The sequence below is a fragment of the Lactuca virosa genome, chromosome 9 (assembly GCF_052849685.1).
Source record: "Lactuca virosa cultivar CGN04683 chromosome 9, Lactuca_virosa_CGN04683_v6, whole genome shotgun sequence".
Classification (NCBI taxonomy): domain Eukaryota; kingdom Viridiplantae; phylum Streptophyta; class Magnoliopsida; order Asterales; family Asteraceae; genus Lactuca; species Lactuca virosa.
In genome coordinates this window covers 140,551,394-140,579,052 of record NC_136434.1, presented here as the reverse complement: position 1 = coordinate 140,579,052, position 27,659 = coordinate 140,551,394, and the positions used below count along the sequence as shown (strand labels likewise).

At 37.8% G+C, this 27,659-nt stretch overlaps 1 protein-coding gene and 1 long non-coding RNA gene across 10 annotated transcripts; both read right to left on the bottom strand.

Annotated features, from left to right (window-relative positions):
* Positions 1 to 563: 563 nt before the first annotated feature.
* Positions 564 to 20,081, bottom strand: LOC145137329 (uncharacterized). 9 transcript variants are annotated; one of them, XR_013720993.1, is made up of 8 exons: positions 19,788 to 19,920; positions 19,613 to 19,697; positions 19,311 to 19,379; positions 19,109 to 19,210; positions 18,767 to 18,817; positions 18,616 to 18,661; positions 808 to 3,445; positions 564 to 744 (listed from the first exon to the last, which is right to left on the bottom strand). It is a non-coding gene; the product is annotated as an uncharacterized LOC145137329 (long non-coding RNA). The 9 variants fall into 9 exon arrangements; XR_013720995.1 differs by lacking the exon at positions 564 to 744 and having other exon boundaries at positions 1,208 to 1,530; positions 1,646 to 3,445; XR_013720990.1 differs by lacking the exon at positions 564 to 744 and having other exon boundaries at positions 1,278 to 1,530; positions 3,393 to 3,445; positions 19,788 to 20,080.
* Positions 20,082 to 21,424: 1,343 nt separating this feature from the next.
* LOC145139786 (embryogenesis-associated protein EMB8-like) lies at positions 21,425 to 25,221 on the bottom strand. Its single transcript, XM_079073489.1, has 14 exons — positions 24,851 to 25,221; positions 24,659 to 24,748; positions 24,514 to 24,575; positions 24,296 to 24,393; positions 23,902 to 23,991; positions 23,664 to 23,786; positions 23,488 to 23,565; positions 23,233 to 23,318; positions 23,085 to 23,133; positions 22,777 to 22,833; positions 22,531 to 22,661; positions 22,348 to 22,431; positions 22,149 to 22,215; positions 21,425 to 21,738 (listed from the first exon to the last, which is right to left on the bottom strand). The coding sequence occupies exons 1-14, from the start codon at positions 25,123 to 25,125 to the stop codon at positions 21,679 to 21,681; spliced, it is 1,350 nt and encodes a 449-aa protein (XP_078929615.1). The 5' UTR covers positions 25,126 to 25,221; the 3' UTR covers positions 21,425 to 21,678.
* Between the last annotated feature and the right edge of the window lie 2,438 nt (positions 25,222 to 27,659).

The window sequence follows — 27,659 nt, the reverse complement described above, 5'->3', positions numbered from 1 at the left end:
CTACAACGATTGGAATCAAACAAGAGTTACGTAATAGATTTAAAATCTAGCCTTCTCAAATTATTTAGTTCTCATATCTAACTTAGCATATTCACTTACTAGTTAGTTAAAGTTACTTATAATTCCTAATAAGCACAAAGAAAGCAGCATTTGGGCATCAAGTAACCAAATTCAACATTTCCTAATCAGACCACCCTATCACTGATTAAACAGAACTAGCATGCAAGTCTACAAGCTCATACAATAGGCATACAAAGGTGTCTCTCCTAGCATTCTATCATGCAAAACTAAGCAGATCCTTAGCCCTAACTAGCATGTGATTCACAGATTCACAGTTCAAATCATATCCAATAACATGTATGACTATTTTGGGAAACTTACTTGAGCTCGGCCGATTGCATGCACCACACTTTCTTTTATTTTAGAAAAACCTTTTCTTAAAATATATCTCTTTTAAAGAAACAAAAATTTACCAAATCCTCAGTATGATTTCAGACACACCCGAGAGTGTACCCAAATCCCTCAAACCAAGGCTCTGATACCAACTTGTAACATTCCAAAAGTATGGCCAAAAAATTTCAATCTTTGATTTAAGTAGAAATAGCATTACAAAACATTGTTAATATAACCGAATAAAATAAGTATATCAAACATCATAAAAATCAGAGTGTGCCCCATAAACAGAATCCATATGGTGTGTGCGATGCAGTCAACTCAAACTCTTCCCCTTGGAACCGGAAGTACCTGCAACATAAACTAAAAACCGTAAGCACAAAGCTTAGTTAGTGTCCCCAAAATACCACATACCATACATAACATGTAACGGGCCCCGCCCACACTCGCATAACGGCCCCGCCTAATAAGATACGGCACCCGCCCACACTCGCATAACGGTCCCCGCCCAATGAGATACGGGCCCCGCCCCCACTCGTATAACGGACCCCACCCAATGAGATACGGGCCTTTCCCACACTCGCATAACGGGTCCCGCCCAATAAGCATGTATACACAAGCACATACAAGTATCATAAAGACAACAAGTATACTGACATAACAGATCAAGGGTCGGCATTGGTGCCTTAGACCCACTAAACCCAGTGAGGAGACTCACCTCGGGCTGCTGAATCACACTGAAAATCCCTGGCTTCTGGTCCGACAGATCTCCGAGATATCATTACCAAATAACATTCATGAAACATCCCAAAAATTAAGACCCAAAATTTTATTTTTCATTTAAGTAAAAACAGTATTCCAATCATAGATTATACATCCCAAAGGAAGTAAATGTATCAAACTACATAAAAATCAAAGGATGTCCCGTAACAAAATACACATGGTGCGTGCAATACAGTCAACTTGTAACATCCATAAAAAATATGCCAAACTTGAACTTTTTAAAGTATTTCAAAACCATTAAATCATTACAACTTGTTTTCAAAATGTTTAATATCAGAGTTTTCTCAGAAACATAAACAAAACATGAGGAGCTGTACGATCACGCCTTCGCCTTGCCGCGATCCCCTGATAAACCTGAAACAATAAACTTAAACTGTAAGCCTGAGGCTTAGTGAGTTCCCCCAAAATACCGATACACTGCGCATAACACATATACAAATAACAACATGCACTGGGTCCACAACTTTACCGTCTGGATTACCCCTGGGCCCACAGTGTGAGTTTGGATTGCCTTTTGGGCCCACAGCTCACATCTGGATTGCCACCGAGCCCACATTACGAGTCTCCCTCAGCTCGTATCTGGAATGCTCCCGAGCCCACAGTACGAGTCTGGCATGCCCCACCTGGCCCTCAGCTCGTATCTGGAATGCTCCCGGGTTTGTTGGTTACTGCACGGAGCAGTATCACCTCAACCCATCCCACATACTATGTCGACATATAACACAACTAATGTACATACAGATAATCACATAATACTACAGGTAGTCCTACAGATCTACCTAACTGGCATAGCAACTAACATGCAACACAAGTTCATACTCAACATACTACCAACTGCTAGGATATCATATCCAATGGGCCGGCCTTGGTGCCTTAGACTCCTTAGTATAGTGAGGTAACTCACCTCGCAAGTAGTGCAGAAATACTGCAAATCTCTGACTGTTGTCTCACCGGGAATCCCGAACTGTCATATAATAATAATTACTAGGTTAATACCCAACATTACTCCCTTGACTAAGTTTCCTCATAACTCATTAAGTCCATCCCCTTTTGTTGGGCCAGAGCCCCACACCAAGTCCTTAACTTGAAAGTCCATATACATAAGTCCACTATTGGCCCAATTTACTAAATTGGGCCCAACCTCCTTATTGGGTCTAACCCTATAATCCACTATCACAACCTGGCCCAAAATATCTTCTTTACAGAGTCCAGCAAAGGCCCAATTCCATTTAGTCCATAAACAGCCCAAAACCCAAAGCCCATTTGTCAAAAGCCCAGCAGAGGGCGTACGCGGGGTGAACTTCTCTGGGTACGCGGGGCGTACTCATCCAATGTTGACCACCATCAGGGTGGTTGACCCAGTACGCTGGGTGTACTGGATTTACGCTGGGCGTACTGGATATTTTGCCAAAACCTTGTTAAGTGCTTAATGGCTTAAGCACTTAAGCCCAAACTTCAGATCCAGAGACCTAACATGCCTAGGATCCATAAAGTCGTGAACTTTATCACTTTGGACGTCCATAAAGTTCTAAATGCTTGGTCTTAATCCATTAAGACCTTACCCTTCCATGCATGGTACACCTTCAGCTAATGGGACCTCATTTTTATCACTCAAGGTCCCTTCAAGAGCCCAGAAGGACAGTCCTTTTCGTTCAAAACACAACATGCACCACCTTGTGGTTTTTGGGACAAGAAATGGGTCTTTTAAAAGCAAAATGGAGAGATCTAATCATATAAGCATAAATTTTGGAACTTTATACCATCTGGAGCTTCTTGTGCACGAGCTAACTTCAAATCTACAAGCTTGGTCTCTTCCTTCAACTCTTTGATGCAATGGTTTCCTCTTAAGGCCCTCAAGAACACACCAAAATGAGCTTAACACACAAAGGGGAGGCTAGGGTTTGAGAGAGACGAGTTTGGTCTGTGGAGGCTGAGGTAAAAGAGGTGTTGGTGCACATTATGTTCTTTATATAGGCCCCAAACCCTAAATGTTAGGGTTTCATTCCTGACGTTAGTACGCTCAGCGTAAACAAGTGTACGCCCAGCGTACTAAGGTGGACCTTAATACGCTTAGCGTACCCCTATATACGCGCAGCATACCCCCTTTTTGGCCTAAATTTGCAAAATTAGTCCTTAACTTGTCTTGGCTCTTCATTCCCAAGCCCAAGGGCTATAATCGACAAAGTAATGATAGAATAGGGTTCAGAAATACCTACAAAATCTCAGGGTGTTACACAACTCGATCCCTTCCCCTTAGAACTAAAAGTACCTGAAACATAAACTAAAAACCGTAAGCACAAAGCTTAGTGATTTCCCAAAAATACCACATACCATACATACAAATAACATATATGGGCCCCGCCCAGTCATCGGGCCCCGCCCGGCATCAAACCCCGTCCGGCATCAGGCCCAGCCCGGCATCGATCCCCGCTCGGGAATGGATCGGTCCCCGCCCAACATACATATAACATATATCAATAAATCACACACATACAGTAATCACAAAGATATATAGCATACAGATAGTCATCGGGCCCTAGCCCGGTAAGCATATAGCACATAACACATGAAAGAGTCACGAAGACCACTACATTACTAACATAACATAATCATGGGCCGGCATTAGTACCTTCGACCTGCTAAACCCAGTGAGGAAACTCACCTCGAAAAGCTGAAAGTACTGAATGATCCCTAACTGCTGGTCCTACCGCTCCCCGAGCTATAAATTGCCATATAGAAACTAATTAACATTGGGATCTACACAATTGTCAAAAATCTCTACTTAGGGTAAAAAGACCCCTTTTACCCCTTTCCTATCTTGGCCCAAGAATGGAGTCCATCACCACAATCTAATGGGCCCAAAATTCAATAGTCCAATAAAGCCCAAAGTATGGCCCAATTTCCATTTGGGCCCAACTCCTCATATGGGCCTTAGCCCAAAACCCAATATTATATGTAGCCCAAAGACTACCAAAATCAGTGGCCCAATTAACCATAATCTTCCAAGCCCAAACCAAGGCCCACACCAAAAGTCCAATATTGAATTGTCATCAGACTGAGTACGCGGGGCGTACTCACCGGTACGCTAAGCGTGCTGCCTCAGGATCTTTTACGTTGCACGTACATGCTTGTACGCCCATCGTACTCAACCAACTCAGCGAACTTTGAGATTTAGCTCTTAAGCCGATAAGACTTTTCTCCAGGATCTTTTAAGTTGCTAACTTTACGCCCATGCATGACCATAAGAAGCTCTAAAACTCATAAAGGGATTAATGGAGGACTTAATGAATGCATGAAACCCCCAAACTCCATAAATTTGGCACCTTTATGCCAAAAGGGTCCATGAAGACCTTGGATCTGGAAGTATACACCTTAGGGACGTCCTCATCTCAACACCCAATCAAACCATGGCTAAAAACTTAGCTACTAACCAAAAAGGAGATCTAATCAAATAATGACCAAGATAAGAACTTGATACCTCAATCTACTAGCCAAATGAGTAGAGTTTTTGGATCCAAGACCTTATCTTCAAACTAAGCAACTTCTAGTCTCTTCAACACCTTCAAAGGCACAAGGATGAACACCAAAAGCTCACACCCTCAACAATGTAAGATAGGACTCGATTTTAGGGTTTCTGGACATAAGAGGCTGATAAGGAGGCTCACCCTAAGGACTTAATGACATTATATAGGGCTACCACCCTAAAATTAGCATTTTTGGGGTCTGGCCACGTACGTTGCGCGTACATCCTTGTACGTTGTATGTACGTGTATGGCTCCGTGAGTTGGTCCCTCTACTCCCCGCGTACAACAGGCTTACGCCCAGCATACAACTTCAGTGAAGCCCACATATGGCAGCCCAATCACTAAGTCCAACAACCACTTACAAGGCTAAAGAAATTAAATAAATAATTAAAATAATAATACCTCAGGACTTATCGAGCGTTACAATCCAATTAATGGTTGGATTTCAAACGAAAATCTTCAATCCATAACTAGGGTAAAAAGACCATTTTACCCCTTGCTAAGTTAGTCCAAAATAAAGCCCCAACTCCACTAAACTCACTAAGGTCCAACAAGCACCAACTAATGGGCCCTAAGGCCCAAAAGCCCCAAGGGCAGCCCTAAAGTGGTCAAATGACCAAAATGCCCCTTCATGAGTCAAAACAGCCAACCAAGATCCAAGGTCAAAAAGTCAATATCCGGAAAAGGTCAAAAGTCAGTATTGGTCAACAGGCTGAGTACGCCCTGTGTACTCAGCAGTACGCCCAGCGTACAGCTGAACGGAAATCGGGGACTCTATCGAGTACGCGCTGTGTACTCAAGAGTACGCCACGCGTACTTCGGCTTAACCAACTTCTTAATTTGTGACTTAATCCTTTAAGTCTTCCATGTCCAAAATTATATCTAGGTCTTAAATAGGGTTCCTAACCATAAAGTCTCCAACTTTATGGGTTTGCATGGACGTAAAGAGCTTTACACAAAAAACCCTAACTTATTAATCTTTTAGGATGCTATAACTCATGCATGAAAGAAAGCTAGCGTCCAAGGCTCCATTTTTATGGATCTAAACCCATTAAGACATCAAAGGGGACAGCCTAAAGGGTCGGAAGTAATCCATACACTCCAATACCCAAATTTGTGGATTAAGAAGACATAAACCATAACATAGAGAGATCAAAGCATTCAAAGACCAAGATTGAGACTTTAAACCTTTTTGCAACTAAGGAAGGTGCCAAACTTCTGGATCTAAAAGCTCAAGCTCCAACAACTCTTCGTCACCAACATCTTCTTCCTTCAAAGGCACCAAACTACTAAAAATACACTCCATAAGGTCAAGATCTCACCAACAATGCTATAGGGTTCGATATTATGGTTTTTGGACAATAGGGGTTGATAGGGAGTCTAACACTTGGGACTTAATGACATTATATAGGGCTTGAACCCTAGAATTTAGGGTTTTGGGTCTGATCACATACGTTGTGCATACATCCTTGTACGCAGCGCGTACGCGCATGCCTCCACGTTCCATTTGATCCACCTACGCCCCGCGTACACCAAGCTTACGCCCAGCGTACGGACTCGATTAAGCCCATACATAAAGGTCCAATCCACAAAGCCCAAGATAACTTATATGATTTAGCCGAATAAATAAATAAATATTACCTTATGGATTTCCAAACGTTACAGAATGCTTGGAGTATCAGTTTGAGAAGGTGACTTAGAGGATTCGGGATGATTCTTGACGAAAGTATGGAAGTATTGGGCCCATACTACTGAAGGCACAAGATCCATACTCAAATTGAGGAGAGTCTTGGAGAATATAGGAAACCTGTGGGATGTGGATTCTTGGGTTTGTTCTGATTATCGGTGTGATTGTTTTGTCTCGGTGTGGTGATGAGCACACTAGGAGGAGGATCAGGTTCTGGTTTTGGCTCAGGTGCAGGTACTGAGCCAATTAATGAGCGGATGTGGGAGTTTATCTCGTCGAAGATCACCCGCGACATTCTGGAGCAGACTCTTGTGATCTTAGGTACGGCCAAGGAAGGGATTATGGAGATTTGGATGAGCGACTGGGCGCATTCCGTACTGAGGTTATGGCTATTGTTGGAGCTCGTGCTCTTTCCTTCCGTGAGTTCCGTGCTTGTGGAGCTCCCGAGTTCTTTGGGGAGAAGGACCCCATTTCCAGTAGAAGATGGTTAGCGGATATGGCTAACGCTTTCAAAACGAGTTTCTGCCCCGAAGTGTCGAAGGTCAGATTTTCTTCCTGTCTTCTGAAGGACAGAGCCCGGGATTGGTTAGAGGAGGTAGATTTCGCCTTAGGAGGCAAAGCCCTGGAGACGATGGCTTTGGATGAGTTTGTAACCTGGTTTAGGGCCGAGTTTGTACCATTTATTGAGGTGCAGCAGTTGGCGAGGGAGTTTCAGGACCTTCGCCAGACGACTGAAACTGTGGCAGTGATCACTGCAAAGTTCCGGGAGGGAGCTTTGTTGGTTCCGCAGTATGCAGCGGATGAGGAGATAAAGAAGGTAAGGTATCATGACATGCTAAGGGATTATGTCAGGGATTTTGTGAGTATATCATGGTGCGATACCCTAAATGATATGGTTACTAGAGTCTGAGAGCATGAGAATGATTTAGAGCACCTCGGGAAGAGGAATCCATAGCAGACTCAGATTTCAGAGGGCCAGGTGAAGAGGCCCATGGCTGAGATGCGGGAGCAATACCCGGAGTTGCTCGTAGCAGTTGATTTCGAGGACGAAGTCAGATTCAAGTGGGGGAGACTTGTAACACTTGGATCAGGTGCATATTATCTTCCATGTTGTAAAGTTAAAAGCTTCCCTTTTTGCCTTTCTCACGACGTGAGGAATTCCTTCTCACGTTGTGAAGAGTAATCCGGACCCGTGCATCATTTTAAGGCTCACGACGTGAGCAGTCTAATGCTCCCAACGTGACGGCGGCTGGTGACCAAAAACCCTAAGTTTTCGGTATTTAAATGAATTTGAGGGCTAGGGTTTCTCACCCTCAGCCTCTCTCCCTCTCTAGACCTCCAAAAACCCTAATATTTCTCCTCCTTAAGATCCTTTGTCATTTGGTGCATTCTAGCTTTTGGGAAGAAGAAAAGAAGAAGAAGGATGTGCTCTAGTGTTCGTGTGGGCAAAGAACCATCATCATCATCATCTTTTCCTGGTTTTGGACCCTTGTAAGTATCAAAGGCTCCAACTTTATTGCTTATCATGGATAGATCTTGAGTTTTGTCCATTTTATTGATGTTATTGCACGATTGAGTGGAGTAGATCCATAAAGTTGGAAACTTTATGGATTCTAAGGGTCCCAAGAGCATTATAGTGTTCAGATCTGGAAGTTGGCTTAGATTTGAGGCATGCATGCAAGTTTGAAGCTCATTTCTTCCCTTTTTGGCCTAAAAATGGATGATCATGTTTGGTGCATGCATGTCCATAAAGGAAACATTTTTATGGACCTTAGGGGTCCCCTTTAGCTTCTGGATGAAATGGAATCGAAGACTTAATGGACTAAGGACATAAAATGGTGTCCCTTAGCCTCAGACAGCACACACGACGTGAGGTGTGAGATCCCATGATGTAAGAATCGGAGCAGTCCCTTTTCTGTTATAACCCTTGGGGCTCACGATGTGAGAATGGGTGCTCACATCGTGATGCCAGCTCGGGTGGTTTCTTTGGTTGATTTGACCAGTTTGGGTCGAGTCGAGTGGGGAAACGGATCGTGTTCGCTGTCACGACATGACCAATGTCTGGCCACGACATGAGGATAGTTGACTTTGACTTTGACCAAGTTTGACCTTAAGGGTATTTTGGGTATTTTGGGATTTTGATGTAAATTGGTCATTTGGTGGGAATAGGTGTCGAGAGTTGAGATTCGGAGTCGAGACCTCATCAGCTTCTGTTCAGTTTGCGAGGTGAGTTTTCCTCACTGTACTTTTGGGTCGAAGGCACCAAGGTCGGCCCATTGGATTGTTATCTTGGTTTATTACATATTGGTATGCTTAGTGATCTATAAGATCGGTTTTATTGTCTGTTGACTGGCTGTATATGTTTATATGTCATGTGTATGTCGACATGTTACGTGTGTTTGGGTTGAGGCAGACCGGTGTGTACCAAAGGCCAAGAGACCTAGGGCGGCCCAGATAGTCTATAGGCCTACGAGGCGGTCCAGTCAGGTCAAAGGCCCGGAGAATGGTCCAGATATGTTGAAGGCCCAGTGAGGTGGTCTAGTCATGCTGAAGGTTCTGTGAGCGGTCCAGATAGTTTGTAGACCTGCGAAGCGGTCCAGTCATGCTGAAGGCTCTATATGCATGTTGTTATTGTATAAGTTATTTGTATGTGTGTTGGTACTTTGGGGGAACTCACTAAGCATTGGCTTACAGTGTTGGGTTATGTTTCAGGTACTTCAGATGAGCGCGGGAAGGCGAAGGCGTGACGTACACATCCTCATGTTTTGAATTGTGATTTTGGGAAACTATGATGTTGGAATCTTTTGAAAACTATGTTTGTAAACAAATTGAAAAATGGGTTGGTTTTTAAAAGTTTAAATTTATCATGATTTTTAGGAGTGTTACAATTTATATGGACAATTGTCATTTTCACATTCTCAATTCAATAGTTGTTCTTGTATTTAATCACATGTGATTATATGTATCTAATCATATATGATTTATATGAATAATGTTCGTTTTGCATTTTTGATTCAATATTGTTTTCGTGTATTTAATCACATGTGATTATATGTATCTAGCCACATATGATTCATGTGCGCAAGATTTGTTTTTGTGTTCTTGATTTAAAAGTTGTTCTTTATCCACATTAATCATATGTGGCTAGATACATATAATCACATATGATTAAATACATATAATCACATGTGATTAAATACATGAGAAAAATTATTGAGTCCAAATTTTGAAAAAAATATTGTCAATATAAATAATATGTGATTAGATACACATAATAATATGTGATTAGATACATATAATCGCATGTGATTAGATACATATAATCGCATGTGATTAGATACATATAATCACATGTGATTATATATATATTTACACACAGGTGATGTAACATCCCAAGACCAGGTATACCTTATAGGCCCTTGTTCTTTGGTGTATTGTCAAGTTTAGCCCGTATTGAGAAAAGGTGGTAAATAAGTACGCGGGGCGTATGCGAGTGTACGCTCAGCGTACTCATATGCGTGTTTTTGACGCAGAAGCCACCTAGTACGCTGGGCGTACTAGGCCCAGAGTGAAACCCCTAATTTGGGTTGTGTCCCTATATAAAGGATATGATGGCCTCATTCTTGGCCACCATTCTCAGACAACCAACCCTCCCAAACCCTAATCCTCGTTCTTGAGCTTGTGTGTGTCCATTTGAGAGCATTTAAGTGATTTTGTGTGTTCTTGGAGTGAAGAAGGAGCTTTGAAGAAGGAGTGGGAGTCCAGGCTATAGATCTGAGCATATCTTTGTTGGGAGCTTCATTTGGAGGTATAAAGCTCAAAGCTTTCTCACTCTTTTGTTTTGTGCATCATGTTAGACCATTTTAGGGTTTTGGTCCCAAAGTTGCATGCTTTATGAGAAAATGAGCTCCAGCGATTATGTACAGCTCCTTTGAGTGTCTTTAGGGGTATAGTGTCATAAATATCGAGACTTGGACGTTTGAATCAAACCATGCATGAGATATGAGCATTTTGAGATAAGATAATGAGATTTTTGGGTGTTTGTGACTTTATCAGCCATGCAAAGGCTTAAAGTCACTGACTTTATGGAGTAAGAGCCTTTAGGGAGTCCAGATCTGTGATATGAGCCAAGGTCTTAACTGATTAAGACCAAAAGAGTAGAAAGAGAAAAATTGGGGCGTGCGCCGAGCGTAATCCCAGTACGCGCAGCGTAGGGTTGAGAATCCTCGATGCATGTGTGGCATCGGAGTACGCCCAGCGTAGAGATCTTGTACGCGCAGCGTACTCGCTGGCGTTGACTTTTAGGGTTTTGTCAATTTGTGGTCTATTAAAGCCATTGAGGGGTAAAATGGTCTTTTACCCTTCTATGAGTTTGTAGAAGGGTTAGTTTAGCTTCTTGAGAGTCGTGATTAATTAGGGATAATTGTCGTATGTGTTAGGCGGAGGCTAGACCGGTGATTTGAGTTCGAAATTATTCGATTTCTTAAGAGATGAGTCTTCTCACTATACTTACCATGAGTGGTATCTTTGTGTGACCGAGGTGTTTTATGTGCTTACCTGTGTATTGTGATATTCTGCATTATGTCTTTGTGATTTATACTGAGTATTATTGTTATGAGCTTATTGAGTTAGGACCGGAGGGTCCACCCGAGTTGTGGGACCAGAGGGTCTCCACTGAGACACATTGACCGGAGGGTCGTATTGAGTTAGCCTCGAGTGGCTAATGTGGTGTGTGTGTTATTTTGGGGAACTCACTAAGCTTCGTGCTTACCGTGTTATGTGTTATGTGTTTCAGCTACCTCTCAGTATCACGGGAAGGCACCGGCTTGATTGTACACACACCCAAGTTGGAGATACGTTTTGGAGGATCCTGGATTTGTGTTATAAACAGTTTTGGGACATGTATTTTGACAATTTGATGTTTGTGGAATTTTGTGATTTTGAAATTAGATAATTGGGTTTTTAAATGAAAATTTTTGTTTGAAAATTTACGGTGTTAAAGGTGATCTATATGATTAATTACATATAATTATATATGATTTATGTGATTATATGTATTTAATCACATTTGGAGATGGGTAGTGGTGGCAGGTGGTAGTGATGAGTGGTGGTGGGTGATGATTGTAGGTAGGGGTGATGGGTGTAGGTGGTGGGTGGTGGTTATGGATGATGGTAGGTTGGTGGGTGATGGCGGGTAATGGTGATTGGTGGTGGTGATAGGTGGTGGTGGTGGTAGGGGTGGGTGGTAGTTGTGGTGGTTGGTAGGTGGTGGTGTTGATGGGTGGATGGTAGCGGGTGGTGGCTTGTGATGTTGTTTGGTGGTGGTTGGTGATGGTGGCGGGTGTTGGTGATGAGTGATGGTTGGTGGTGGGATGGTGGTGATGGGTGGTGGTGGTGGTGGTTGGTAGGTGGTGGTGTGTGATGGTGGTCATGGTGATAGTCGGTTGGTGTTGGTTGTGGTGGGTGGGTGGTGGTGGTGGTTAAGGATGGTAGGGGTGACAGGTGGGGTGGGGGTGGTTATAGTGGGTGGTAGGTGGTGCGTAGGGTCGGTGGTGGTTTTGATGGGTTAGTGATGACGGTTGGTGGTGATGGATGGTGATGTTTGGTGGTGGTGGTGGGGGTGACATGGAAGGTGGTCAGTGGTGATAGGGTGGTGGTTATAGTGGGTGGTGGTGAGTGTTGGTAATGGGTGGTGGAGATCGGTGGTGTTGGGTGGGTGGTAGTAGTGGTGGGTGGGTGGTAGTGGTGGTGGTGGTGGTGGTGGTGATATATGGTGGTTTTGGTGGGTGCTAGTGATGGGTGGTGGTGGGTGTTAGGTAATGGTGGTCTTGGTAGGTGGTGGGTGGGGGTGGTTGTGGCGGGTGGTGGTGATGGGTGGTGGTGGTGGTAGTTGTAACGCTTGGTTCCGGTATAAGTTTATTTCTCCAATTGTTTGTATTTCCTTTGGGACTCGGCGAGTTGGAAGCCTCAACTCAGCGTGTCGAGAGGTCTTTGGCCACGGAAATTAATGAACCAACTCGGCGAGTCGAGGTGTCTCAACTCGGCGAGTTGGCGGCTGGGAAGGAAACCCTAATTTTTAGGGTGTTGCACCCTATTTAAAGACCTTAAGTCCCTTGATTGGCCTCCTTACCAGCCTCCTCTTCCCAGAAACCCTAATAGTGTGTATCACCTTCCTTTGTGAGTGTGTGAGCTTGAGGAGGGCCTTGAGTGTTGATCTTTTTCTACTCTTTTGAAGAAGCTTTGAAGTTAAAGGTGTATAGCTTGGAGGGAAGACTTAGATCCAGAATCTCCCCACTTGTTGCAGTCTCTTGGAGGTATCAAGTTTATACCTTGCTTTGTTATCATTTAGATCTCTTTGTTTTGGGGTTTTATCTTGATTTTGGGCTCATGGTTGGGTTGTCCAAGACGTTGAGTGTTCCAGGGGTTGTTATGTTAGATCTGACCATTTTATGGCCTCATTTTGCTTAAAGTTGCAAGCTTTACTAAGTTCTAGGTCCCATTCAAGCAATAAGTCCTTTATTAAGCCCATCTTGAGCCCTAGGGTTTCTTTTTTGCATGCATGGACGTAAAGTTGGAAACTTTACGTGATTTTCCAGCCTTTGGATGCCATATCTGTATTTTGGGACTATGTCTTTGGAGTATAAGGGCTTAATGGGTCAAGCCTCGCTCTAATGAGTCTAGGGTTCAGGTTTGACTCATTTTGATGGTTCCTAAGGGTAAAGTTGGAAACTTTACCCTTCTAAACATCATTTTGCAGAAGATCTGAGATTTGGAGTTCCTAGATTCAACGGAAACAGCTTAATGCTTTAAGATGTTGGATTTCTGGCTAACTCGGCGAGTTGATAAGATTTTTCTCGATCTTTGCAGTAATGGAGAAACATGGCGTGTTGGGTCAACACGGGCCGTTGACTTTGACCTTTGACTTTAGTCTTTGACCAAGTTTGACTTATAAGGGGTTTTGAGGCATTTTGAGTTGTATTTAAGGAATTGTTTCTATTTAGGGGTTGAGTAGAGCTGATATTCAGAGTCGGGACCTAGTCAACTATCATTCAGTATTCAAGGTGAGTCTTCTCACTACACTCATGGGTCGAAGGCACCAACACCGGCCCATTAATTATTATGAGATGATTTGTATTGGAGTATGTAATTGTTTTCTATTTGATCTATATGTGTACTTATGTATAGACCATGGGAAGAGCCCATGGCATCTGGCAAGACCATGGGAGGAACCCATGTCTCGGAGATATAAGACCATGGGGGTAGCCCATGGCATTCCAATGAAGACCATGGAGGGATTCCATGGCAAACTTATATGTATGTGTGCATGGTATTATGCGATTTTATGTTTTGCGTGTTTTGGGAAACTCACTAAGCATGTGCTTACAGTTTTGTTGGATGTTTCAGGTACTTCTGGTTCTAAGGGCAAGGGCCCGGCTTGATGGCGCGGCATGCATTCTCCAATATTCCCGCATCTAGTTTTTGATACTCTGATCTTTTGAAACACTGTGGTTATGTAATGCGATTTTTGGAAACAATTGTGGTTGGTTTTTATAAGTACAAAAGTTCAAATTTTGTGTAAAATTTAAGATGTTACAGTAGTGGATGGTGGTAGTGGGTGGTGTTGGTGGATGGTGGTGGCGGGTGGTGGTTAGGGTGGTGGAGGCGAGTGGTGGTGATGGGTGGAGGTGATGGTGTTGGCTTGTGACAGCTGGTGGTAGGGGTGGGTGGTAGTTGTGGTGGTTGGTGGGTGGTGGTGATGGGTGGTGGTGATGGTGGTGGGTGGTTGTTATCGTGGTTGGTGGGGGTGGTGGTGATGGGTGGCGGAGGTGGGTGGCAGTGACAGCTGGTGGTAGGGGTGGGTGGTAGTTGTGGTGGTTGGTGGGTGGTGGTGTTGATGAGTGGGTGGTAACGGGTGGTGGCTTGTGATGTTGTTTGGTGGTGGATGGTGGTGGGTGGTGGTGGTGGCGGGTGTTGGTGATGAGTAGTGGTACGTGGTAATGGGTGGTGGTTGGTAGGTGGTGATAGGTGATGGTGGGTGATGGTGGGTGATAGTGGTCATGGGTGATAGTTGGTTTGTGTTGGCTGTGGGTGGTGGTAGGTGGTGGTGGTTAAGGGTGGTAGGGGTGAAAAGTGCGGTGGGGTGGTAGTTATAGTGGGTCGATGGGTGGGTCGGTGGATGTGGTGTTGATGGGTTGGTAATGGCGGATGGTGGTGATGGGTGGTGATGCTTGGTGGTGGTAGGTGGTAGGTGGTAGGTGGTGGTGGTGGTGGTGGTGGGGTGATGTGGGGGTGGTGGGTGGTGGTAGGGGTGGTGGTTATAGTGGGTGGTGGGTGGTGGTGGCGAGTGGTGGAGATGGGTAGTGATCGGTGGTGGTGGTGGGTGGGTGGTAGTGGTGATGGTTGGTGGTGGCTGGTGGTGGTGGTTATATATGGTGGTTTTTGTGGGTGATGGATGGGGTGGTGGTGGCGGGTGGTGGTGATGGGGTGGTAGGTGTTGGTGGTCTTGGTGGGTGGTGGGTGGGGGTGGGGGTGGTTGTAGCGGGTGGTGGTGATGGGTGGTGGATGCAGGTGGTGGTGATGAGTGGTGGTGGTGGTGGATGGTGGTGGTGGGTGGTGGTGGATTCTTTTCTGTTGTCTTATTAAATGATAATTTGGATTCTTTATGTTGTCTTATTAATTATGATTTGGATTATTTCTTCATTTATTTTTTTCGTATTTTACATTTTTCTAATCATATACGAATAATGACTGTTTACTTTTATTTTATAATAGATATTTATTTTTACAATTATTTTATGTTGTCTTATCAATCCATTAGGTATGTTTCTTTTTATTTGATTCTTTCTGTTGTCTTATTTAATACTCAAAGGTAAAAAAATATTTTTGTTCTGTTGTCTTATTAATTGATAATTTGGATTCTTTATGTTGTCTTATTAATTATGATTTGGATTATTTCTTCATTTATTTTTTTCGTTTTTTACATTTTTCTAATCAAAAGGGCATTTAAATTTTATTGTAAATTTTTTATTGACTTTGTTTTTTCTTTGCAGACCGATGGCACAGTCAAATGTTACTTTGATTGCAGATTTGGATGTACTTAAAGATGATTCGACTATCAAAGTTAGAGTGATAAACCTATGGAACCTTTTTTCATTCTATAACAAGGACGAACTTTTCTCCATTGAATTAATCTTAATAGATGAGCAGGTATCTTACAATTTAACAGTATATTTTCATTCCACATGCAAAATGTAATATGATTAAATTATAATTTTATATTTTCTACTTCTTTTAGGGTACTAAGATCCAAGCAAATGTAACAAGAAAAAACATCTATCGATTCAAAAACATTCTAAAAGATGGCTTGACGTTTTACATAAAATGTCCAAGCTTTGCATCTCAAAGGATGGGTGGTTTTACTTTAACTCGGCAAGATCATAAGCTTAGTTTTATCCATGAAACTGTTGTTACGGAGTGTCATGACTTTTCTGGACCTACATTTGGTTTTGAGTTTGTTGATTACCAATCTATTATCTCATTGGTCCATCCTGAAAACATCGCTATCGGTTAGTTGCATTTTATTATTTATTTTTTATGGTAAATTTTATTGTTTGAATAGAAATAGAATATCATATTTTTAAATTCATAATAATATTTAATTTATCTTTTTTGTTGTTCATAGATGTTATTGGATTAGTCGTTGCATTTGGTGAGATGGTGCGAGACAATGATGATAAGAAAAAGCACACGCTAAACATCCAAATCCAAGATACAAAGTTTGTTATTTTATTTTTTTATTTTTGGATATTTCACGTACATATAATAATCATTTCATTTAATTTGGCACTTTTATTTGGCAGTGGTTTGCAATTAAGTGTCAATTTGTGGGGTGATTTTGCTTACAAGATGCAACACTTTCTTGATAACAATCCACACAATCTTCGTATCATTGTTATCCTTCAATTTGCAAAACTTAGTATCTGGAGAGGTATATTGTATTATTTTGTTATTAAATATTATTTTTTAATCATTATCCTAACATTTAATAAAAACTTTATTGTAGATCGTCCCACGGTTAACACCTACTTTTCCGTGTCAAAGTTGTTCGTTAACACGGACATCGATGAAATAAATGTTTTTAAGAAAAGGTAATTGATGTTATATCATCCTAATTTCTACAATTAACTTTTATGTGACTAAATATTAGTTTAATTTTTATTTAAAAACAGTTTGGATGGAGATGATCGCCCTGATTCATCCACAAATACATTGACACGTATGAAGTCTAATAAAGTTTCCGAACATGATGATTTCATGGTTAACTTTCAGTTGAAGACAATTTCTGAGGTTTCTGAACCTTTGGAGGTGTGTTTTTATATATTTTATAGTAAATATAATCCTACTTTTTTTTGTTATATGATTTGGATTATCAAAATAAAATTAATGTGCAGAAAAATACATTCATTCTCGTGGGCACTATAAAGGGAATTTTACAAAATGAACAATGGCATTATTTGGCATGTACAAGTTGCAACTACAAAGCATTTCGTCCTCCTGGTGCAGACGATCAACCTAATGTTGATGGATTAACTAATGGTTATGAATGTCATAATAAGGACTGCACAAAAACTGAAACTTCAGTTATTCCGAGGTTATTAATTTCCTACTTAATCAGTAAAAGTTATATTATATTTCATATATATAAATAATTTTGTATTATCATTTTTTTTTAGATTTATGATTCCGTTGCGTGTACAAGACAGTACTGGTACTGTTACCTTAACCATGTTTGAAAGGGATGGAAAGTATCTTTTGAAGAAATCAGCCAAGGATCTGTTTAATAAAACATTACAGGTGGTGCACCTTAATTAAAATTAATTAATACTTTCACTTGATCTAATTACTTTAACCTAACTTTTTTTTATCTTTTTTTTTCTAGCTTGGTTTTAGTACTGCTTTCTATCCCGGAGAGATAAATGAACTTAAAGGTTTGAAATTGGCGTTTAAAATATCAATCAAACACTTCAACGTCTCAAAAAGGAACAACTAATATAGTATATGTAGAGTCGATGAAAAGTTGATTGAAGAACTGGAAAATAAGTTTACCGTTTCACAGGTCATTTTATTATTATTATTGTTGTTATTGTTATTATTATTATTATTATTATTATTATTATTATTATATTTTTACTATTTCTATGTATACATAAACTCCCCTGTTTACTAAATCATATGGTTTATGGTATTAATGTTTACAGTTTTATATAAGATGTTGATTAATGTTCATATAATATATATTTATTATGCAGGTGGGTACTTCACAGTCATTTGATATTGGTGAAGCCGATTTTGAATCACAAGATAATCGGATTTTGAAGGTTATATAGACATTATATTTGCATCGAATTATGTTATAAATACATTACTTCACTTTATAAATAAATTAAGTACATCTGTTTTTTTAGGATGCAATTTCTAGGACAGACGACAACATAACACCTGAAACTGTTGATAAAAACTCAGCAACAAGTCCCATGAAGAGTTTCAATACACCAACAGTTTTGAAGAGAAATTTGGAAGAAGTCTTTGATTTGGAGTTGAATGAAAAGTTATCAGCAACAAAAAGTCCAAAAATTTCACCGGAAGGACGCATTAACCAGATTGTGAAGGTAAAGTTGGAAAAAAGTGGCTGAGTTTTTATTTTAAGTAGAAGTTTCATAAGGTAGTGGATTATGATTTTAAAACAGTGATTTTGTATTTTATTTTTCATTCGGTACTTTGACATTGTGGTTTTGAAGTTTAATTTTTTGTTGAGGATGATTGTTGTTTTGATGGTATGTTTTTCCTACATTCATAATATATTATGACTATGAATTTATGATTTATAAATTTTCCCTTTTTTAATTTATATTATTTAATCTGTTTTTCATGTTATCAATTTTTTAAGCTAATGGCTATACATTAAAATCATAAGGACTCAAGTTAGCACATAAAGAGATTGTAATCATGCATATAAACCCATAGGACATTATTAAGATTTCACCAAACTTACTATGTTTCTCATTAAGATTTAAAGATGTAACACTAATATTAGTGAAATTTTGAAGCCCATACCCTGTGATTTATTAAAAATACTTTTTTATATATTTTCAAATATAAAATCCTAAAAATAATAATTATACTATGATAGAATAAAAACTCTAAGTCATTTAAAATTTAAAGGCATACCTCCAAATGCAACACTGGCAGCAGAAAACATAAGCAATGGAGGAATCTGCCAAATCATGAGTTTAAGAAAGTGGTAAGTATTAATATTAAAACACAAGAAAGTTACAATTTAGTGAAAAAAATAAAAGAAGGTCATAGAAAAAAACAGTACCAGAAATACCCCTATGAGAAATGGAAGCCATTTTCGTCCCTTGACATGCTTCTGAATATATGTCCAACTCAGCAGATGAATTATTTTAGATATAAGCAGAAATACTATTTGTATATAGAACTAAAAAACCAAACGTACATTTGACCTTTTTTATACTGCATCATCCCATTAACAAAATCTTTATTTAAATATAAACTAAAACAACTTACAAATATAGCAACATTTCAACCTACTTTTCTTTCTTTTTCTCACAGTTGTTTAAGTTTTGAAGGACAAAAAATTTCATTCCCTGTGTGTGTGAAGGAAGAATTACAACATCTAATGAAGAGTTAGTTGATTTACTGATATTTTTTAACTGCAACAGCCGCCAAGTTGAGAAGCAGAGCCATCTCTTCCTCCTGAAGGCCCCGGATTGCCACCACATCCAACTTTAATTCCAAAAGACTGCCAATATGCAATTAAAAAAATATATATACACCTTAATTTAGCTCACAAAAAAATTTGAAAACGATAACTTTATATAGGAAAACAAAATTGGACTTGCCTCATTTGATACATTTCTGATTTCATCCTGAATCTTCTTGTAGATAGTTCCAGCAGTGTTGATGAATGCCTGCAACAGAAGTCAATATTGAAAAACTAGACAAAACTTCTAAATATAAACATACCCGTGATTAAAGTGGTGATATACAAATGTCATATAATTTGAAGGTATATTAACTAAAGTTACTAATATGATCCCGTGATTAATTTTGCACTTAATTAGGTATAAATTTAAGCAAATTCAAAATTCAAAATTTTAAACAATTACTCAATTTTTAAAATTGGAGCCAAATGCATATCTACCTGATTGTGTTTCCGTTGTTAAAGATTTTCAGGGTTTTCCTTTGAACAGCTTCACTTTTCGCTAATATCTTCAGATACAACATTTCTGAAGAAATAAAATCAGGTAACAATTCTTTGACATAATGTATATTCTATTACAAAAACTATGATTAACAATCGATTGATCAATTCTTACCTTCAATCTTGCGCTCTTCAACCTCCAAAGTTGCGTTTATTCGGTCTCTGACTACGACATCGGCTGTTACTATATGTAAGCTTCTCTTCACTTCACTTTTCTAATCGATTCTGTATTAGTATCTTGCTTCATCGATCTAGATTGAGAAACTTTCACACCGTTTCAGAACTCGATCGGTGGTTATGGAAATATGTATTTAATCGGAATTCTAGGTCTGGGTTTCTTGTACATCGTTTGTGTTACAGACAAAGAGGAAAGGGGGAAATATTGGGATACCAATAAATATCGGAATTCTAGGTCTGGGTTTCTTGTACATCGTTTGATGCAAATTTATACTCACCGGATGTTTTAAATGGTCTTAAAATCTCAGGTATGCCAAACCATAATCTCATTTTAAAAGTCGGTGTTCCAGTTATGTTATTGAGAAACATTGATCAGAAAAATGGCTTATGCAATGGCACTATACTACAGGTCAAAACTTTGGGCAAACGTGTTATCGAGGCAGTTATCATATCTGGAAGTAATATTGGAAAGCAGACTTTAATTCCAAGAATGTCTTTAACTCCTAATGAAAACAAGATCCCGTTCAAATTCCAAAGAAGACAATTCCCATTGGTTGTATGTTTTGCAATGACAATTAACAAGAGCCAAGGACAGTCTTTATCGAAGGTTGGATTGTTTCTCAAGGATCCTGTTTTTACACATGGCCAATTGTATGTTGCTTTATCTAGGGTTCAAAGTAGAGAATGATTAAAATTGTTAATTTTAGATAACCATGGTAAACTATCAAATAAAACATCCAATGTCGTGTATAAAGAAGTTTTTAGAAATTTATAAAAACTTTGTACAACTTTATTATTTATATCAATTTATGTTTTTTGTTTTATTTAAATTTTTGCATTATACAAAATGATTATTTTGTAACATATCTACAAATACAAATTGCTGATTTGATATTCAAACGATTATCATTTCTTAATTTCAACCAATCATTATATCATTATGCAATTACATACAAACATTGCTAAATAATTAAGTTATAATTTAATTGAAATTATTTTTAAATTTCTCACCCGTGGTGTCCACGGGTTATAACGTAGTGTGTATATATATATATATATATATATATATATATATATATATATATATATATATATTCTAATAAATGAATAGGTTTATTCTCCTATTGACAAGTGTCATATTATTTGAATTCCTCATTAATATTATATGTCATCTATTATACCACTTGTCAACCTATTAATTACCAATTTCAAATTTCAAAATTTAAATTTCCCATTCTAATTACATTAAATTAAGAAGTGATTCTCCATTTTAAATTTTAAATTTTAAATTTTTTCTCTCTGATTATATTAAATTAATAACATTAGATTAAAAAATAAAATAAAATTAATACAGGTTATAAGGTGATATAACTTAACGTATTTGTTTAAATCAATGATTATAATTTATATAACTAAAAAATATCTCTTAAATAATAATTTATTTAAAATAACTGATTAATAGTTTTGATTTTTTAATATGAAAGTTTAATTAATTTTATAACCGTGGTTCTCACAGATTATAAACTAATATATATATATATATATATATATATATAGAGAGAGAGAGAGAGAGAGTTTAGGAACCTTAGGTAAATTCCATATTGGAGATTATTCTCCTTCACTTCAAATGAAAGAGTACATGCGTATTTATAATATGGGCCATGAGCCAACCCTACACTACATACAAAAAATAATACATGGCTAAGACATACAAATACATACAATACACATGTACACTAACAAATCGAATTTGTTGTCGTACAGAGGAGCTGAATCACAATAAGCAGAACTCAGTGGAAGCTAAAATGATTACTTGTTGTGTAATTGTCTTAAGAAAGCGAATCGTGAAATTGTGGAGTCTCAAATGATGACTCTGCAAACTTTTGCGCCTGTTACAACATAATAAATGAATCATGTATTGCAGTGGCTTAAATGTGATCAAGACATTTGTAAATATCTCTGGTGCGTTTACTTTGACACATTTTATCATGGTCCAAAAAGGTGGCGTTTGACTTGTCAAAGTGTTTAATGAAAATGTTTGACTATTGGTCCAATGTCTAATAAGGATAGAGTGAAGGAAACATGTGGACCAAAATAAAAGTTACACATGTCATTTACCATTTGCTAATTGACAAAAAAGAACATGATGCATTTTTGGACATTCAGTAATTAACATGTTATCTTTATCCACCTATTTAGATGATATGTAAAACATGTTGCTTGTAAAAAAAAATGATGACTTGGCTTCCATGTGGCATTTTCATTTTTTTTTTTAATTACTTTTTTAGTTTTATCGTACCTGCTTTTTGCTCATTGGCATGCTTGAGTGCAGATTAGAGAGGTATTCTTCAACAACTCTTATCCACCTGTCAATGAGAATGGAATTATTAGTGATTGTTGATAACATTATAGACTTATAGTATTTAACTATTTATGTATCAATGTTTATTTAATGTATAGATGTAATTGAAAGAAATCTTGAGGAGTAAAGTTTTTACCACAAGCTTTTTCCTGACATTCCTTCAAAAAATGCAATGTGCCCTCCATGTTGTGTGGTAGCAAGAACAATATTTTTATTCTTCCTGTTAACAAACCAGACAAACATATAAGAATATATACATAAATTAATCTTTTCTTTGATCAAATTATCAGTCCAAAAAAAGAAGTGTATTTGTTCATACCGACACTCATCCCAAGGAATGGCTTCATCAGTGCAGACGGGATCATCTATGGCATTGAGGCATAGAAGTGGCACTGATACATTGCTAACCAAACGAGCACTGCTAGCCCATCTATGAAATGAATCAACTGCCTGCAACAATTAATCACACACTATCATTGGTAAATATACAGATATACAGATATAGATATAGATATAGAATATAGATACAGATATAGACGAGGGGAGGGGATGGGAGGGGCGTTACATCAAATTTTCCAGCAATTCGAGCAGAGTAATTATTGAAGTCTCGAATAGAACGTGCCTGCAAGAGACATGAGTCATTAACTATTATGAGGTAGATTTTTCAAAGTACAATGTTGTAGTAGGAAGAAATAACAGTAGAATGTTAGAAAATAACAAATAAATGGAAGTACATTTTTATTTCTTTCATTTAACCCTATTATGTTTTTATGATTGTTACATTAACTCATCTGTTGGAAATGCCTCATCTCTCTGTAATTTTTACCTTGTTTTGCCAATTATTTACTGTGCAAAAATGGAGACATGGATTACCTTTTCAATTCCTTCCCAATCGGAAAGGCGAGCATAGACTTCCTGATGCCTACAACAAATTCAAAAATTACTATATCCAGTTAGAAAAAAAAAAAAAAATCATATGCATGAAAGTTTAAAGTTGAGGTTATGAAAAGAGAACACATACAACTTGGCAGCTCCTTTCAAGTTATTCCCCATAACTCTATTGTAGAACCTCTGCATAATCCCCCGAGTGAAGAATCTATCACCGATCTGCCAAAAAATAATGGATTCAACTTGTTAAAATACTGATAGCAAAAAAGTATTGCAAACTTATGAATTAAAGATATGCAAGAACAAATTTTTATATTGTCATTTGTACGTAGAAATGTGAATTATTTCCTCTAATTACTTTAAATCTGTAATTCATCAAAACACTAACCAAAAGATCCCAAGGATTACTGATGGATGCAGCCCCTGCAAGAGGTACATTATCCCCTTCTTCACCAAGATATTTTACCTGCAATATCAATCATTCTTACTATAATTCATCAATCTTTCTTACTCCAGATTAATTAATTAACAACATTTTTTGTACTAAAAGCTGAAAAGTTGTACCAAAATATTGGCACCAAGGCTAGTTCCAACAGCATATATGGGAGTATCAGGTTGTTTGTGATATAGATATTTCACTACTTCGCCTAAATCATCTGACTTTCCTGCAGTGTAGAAGCAGTCAGACTGCATAAACAAACAACAAAATTGTTAGTTGTATGGAAACTTGAAACATAAGTTATTTGCAAAAAGATGGACTATGACATTAACTTTAAAATTACTTGATGTAGTAAAAACTTACAGTTAGTGGAACGCCTCCTAGGCCTCGATGGTTGCATACAACAATATTCCATCCATGTTTTGCCATCTTGTATGCAATCTCCTTCATATACTGGATTAAAATTTATAAGATATTGACATGAGAATAACTAAAAAGCATGATAATATAAAACTGAAATACAACAGATATGCTATCTATGTTTATCATAAAGTTGTGCCTTGGTCAAAAGTATCACTAGATAATTGGTGAAACTAAAACCTTATTCGGAAAATCAAGCCTTTCTAAAACAGTTATACTCTTTTCAATTGCAATGATCATTATTGCATATACTTAGGGTTGCTATAATAATCATTCTATGTTCCAATTTAGTGAAGGAAATCATTGAAGAATTTCTTCATAAGATCAAGAAACTCACAGGGGAAGCAGAATCACTTGTTAAGCCAGGAATCAATATCACAAGAGGAATATCAGAAACTGTATTGGTTCCATTGACTTGAGAGCTTGTCTCTATAACTATGAAGTCAAACAGAAAATATTCTTGTAAATTCATTTGAAACATCGCATACAACGGTTACTAGAATGATCATAATAATATAAGTTTAATACATCAGCATCATAATATGATTATTTTACCATCAGAATTCATCAACCAATCCAATGCTACTGTTCCACCATCAGAAGTACGAAATATCTCTCTGGAAATAGAAAACCATTTAGTAATAAGTAAAACTATGAATACTAAATTTCAAAGTACAAGAAGATGAATGTAAGATGTTACCTTTTGTAGCTGAATTTAGGAGTCTTAGTTAAAACATTGAGCAAAATAGTCTGAAGATGCGGACTAGAAAGCCATGGAGTGGAAAAATATCTACACCAGTGAACAATCAAGGGTGGAAATGTTAAGAATCAAATACACAAAGAAAATCTATAGTCGAGCAGTTTATAATTAACAAGAAGAGAAGGAATTAACCTTCCATGAAGCAGATGACACTTGGATACGACTTCTCTGTACAAATCAGATGAAGAATGGAACGTAAGAGATACAGAATCACCTCCAAACCCACCGAAAAAGTCCTGAACGATATGAATCTCGAGTAGATTGTATACAAAAACAACGAAAACGAAAAACGCTAATAGGAGGTAGTGAGAGATAGGTATGAGCGTTAGGGCTCTGAACAACAGCTTGTAAGGTGAAGTGGAGTCTCCGGCGATGGACTCCATTTTCCGATCGTCTGTAGGAATCATTGATAGACTGAATAAGTAAGATGGAGGGAAGGCGAAAAGCAAGTCAACTGGTCAAGAAAGGTAAGCTTGACTTACAACCTTCTCTCCCAATCACGTTTTTTTGTAGATTCCATATAATAAGACATACAAATGTTTGTTGAAAAAAATAATATTATTAAAGAAAGGAATTTCCAGCTTGATAGCGTTTTTATATTCTAATGATATAAAAACTAATAAAAGTTGATAATGAATGATAATCTTTTATAAAATATTTGGTTGAACTGAATCAATAAATTAAGAAGAATGAAGGGGGTGTTTCGCTTATGTTTTGAGAGGCCAAAAGTATTTTTAGTAAAATATAAAAGGTAAAAGATGTTTGGTAAAAGCATTTTAAAAGCTACTTTTGGATTTTGGATAGAAGGAAAACTGACTTTTTGGAAAAGTCATGAAAACATGACTTTTTATAACTTTTCCAAAAAAGACTTTTGGTCTCTCAAAAGATAATCCAAACACCCCCAGGTGTTTGGTTTGTTTCAAAATAAATATTTTACAATAAAAGTATCGATTTATTATTGAACTTGATGATGGTTAAATTAAATATAGTCTAATATCAATTTCAAAAAATTGCAAATATTAAATATAGAGTAAATTACATGAAGGGTTATTGTTAGCCCAACAATATTTAGTATATTGGTTTAAAAGGTTCATTATTATTTTATTTTTTTTTGCCTTTTAAATGTACTAACTTGTGTTTTACCGTTTTCAAATGTACATTTACCCATTTTAGGAGGTAACCATACCTTATCATCTGTCAACTAAGTTGGTGAGTTAACACAGACTCGCTACTAATTCAACTCAACGCCACATGTGCAGGGATTAATAATCGTCATTTATTTCCACCAACACCCCCAAACAACCCATTCCATCACCATCACCATCACCATGATACCACTACTCTTTATGATCAGATCAAGAATAAATTGAAGTTGGACTTCAATAAGAATCAATTGGTTGAGAAGCTACGGAGATTGAAGAAGAAGTACCGAAATGTTCTCAATAAGATCGGTTTCGGCTAAGAATATGTCTTCATGAGCGTCCACGATCAAATCACGTTCGAGATATCATGTAAGATATGGAGCTCCGAAGTTGCTCTTATATCCACTCCTGCAACTGCAGATGTTGCCAGATTCGAAGACGAAGAACCCAATAACCCTAACCCTTACCCAAATTCTAACCTAAACCTTACTTTTAACTTGAACGAGCAAAACGGTAACGACATTGCACATCCACATCCACATCCCAACAGTTCTTAGAAGAAAATTCCTCGATCAAGAAAGCGATCAAGGTTTAGTGGAGTCAAAATCGAGGAAAAATTCATTAAGATTTGCTATTTGAGGTATCATGATCATTTGAGGTTGTTATTTCTGGAAGTGATGTCCAATGCTTATGATCTTCCAATATAAATGTTTAACTTCATAAGTAATCATGTTTTTATGATATTAAATGGGTCTTAAGTATGTCATAATCATATGATATGAGATATAAAACATTTGATATGTTTAATGAAGTGTTGGGAACAAAAACACTAAAGTACAAGACCTTTAGTGGGTAAAATCCATGTTTTTGGTTATTTGTACACTTACATGGTCGTGTAATTTGCAAGGCAATACTACACAGCCCGTTTAACGGTATGTGCCAAAATTGAAAATGACATAACTTTTGCATATGGTCTTCAAATCAGGTCTTGTGTTTGCCATGTTCTTTTAATGATGTGAGGAATATTTCTAAAGGATATACTAAAAATTTTCAATAATTAAATTTTATTAAGTACTCAACTTGGTAGTTAAATGATGAATATAACCTATTGTATGTTTTATGTACAAGTTGTCTGTTTCTCTCCACTTTCATTTGGCAAACCCTACTAAGATTACACGAACAATCTAATACATGTATGATCCTATAGGGTAACACCAATAACAGGTTGTCCGTTTCTCACCACTTTCATTTGAAAAATCCTACTAATGATCGTAAGTTTGAATATTTTTTTCCAACTTTTCTTCCCATTTTTAGGGCTCTTCAACTAAAGAGCCAAGGATTTTGGTTGGAGCTATTTGCACTCCATCTAGAGCACTCACAACTATAAAGGAAAATAAAAGAAGAAATATAGAAAAGTTAAAGCGAAGAGAGTTGAGGTTTATATTGGACACAATTCGTCAATTCCCCTTTAACATATTTGCCGCATGTGTTTGTTTCCAAGTGTACAATAGTCAGAGGAGTATGAAATGCCCGATATTAACCGAAAATTCATCGAAGCGGAAACTTGTTTGTCAAACTTCTAAATGTTGTGGGCTATTTATATCATTGTTGATATGTGTGTGTTGCTAACATGTATAGCTTTCAATTTATAGTAGTCGTCACCATTAATTTAGAATTTATTTTCTCATGAACCCATATTAAACAAATTTATATCAAGAATTAACGATACACTTGATGGTGGAAATCAATATGGGTCATAGTTGCAATACGAAATACGAACTTTAGCACAAACACGTGGG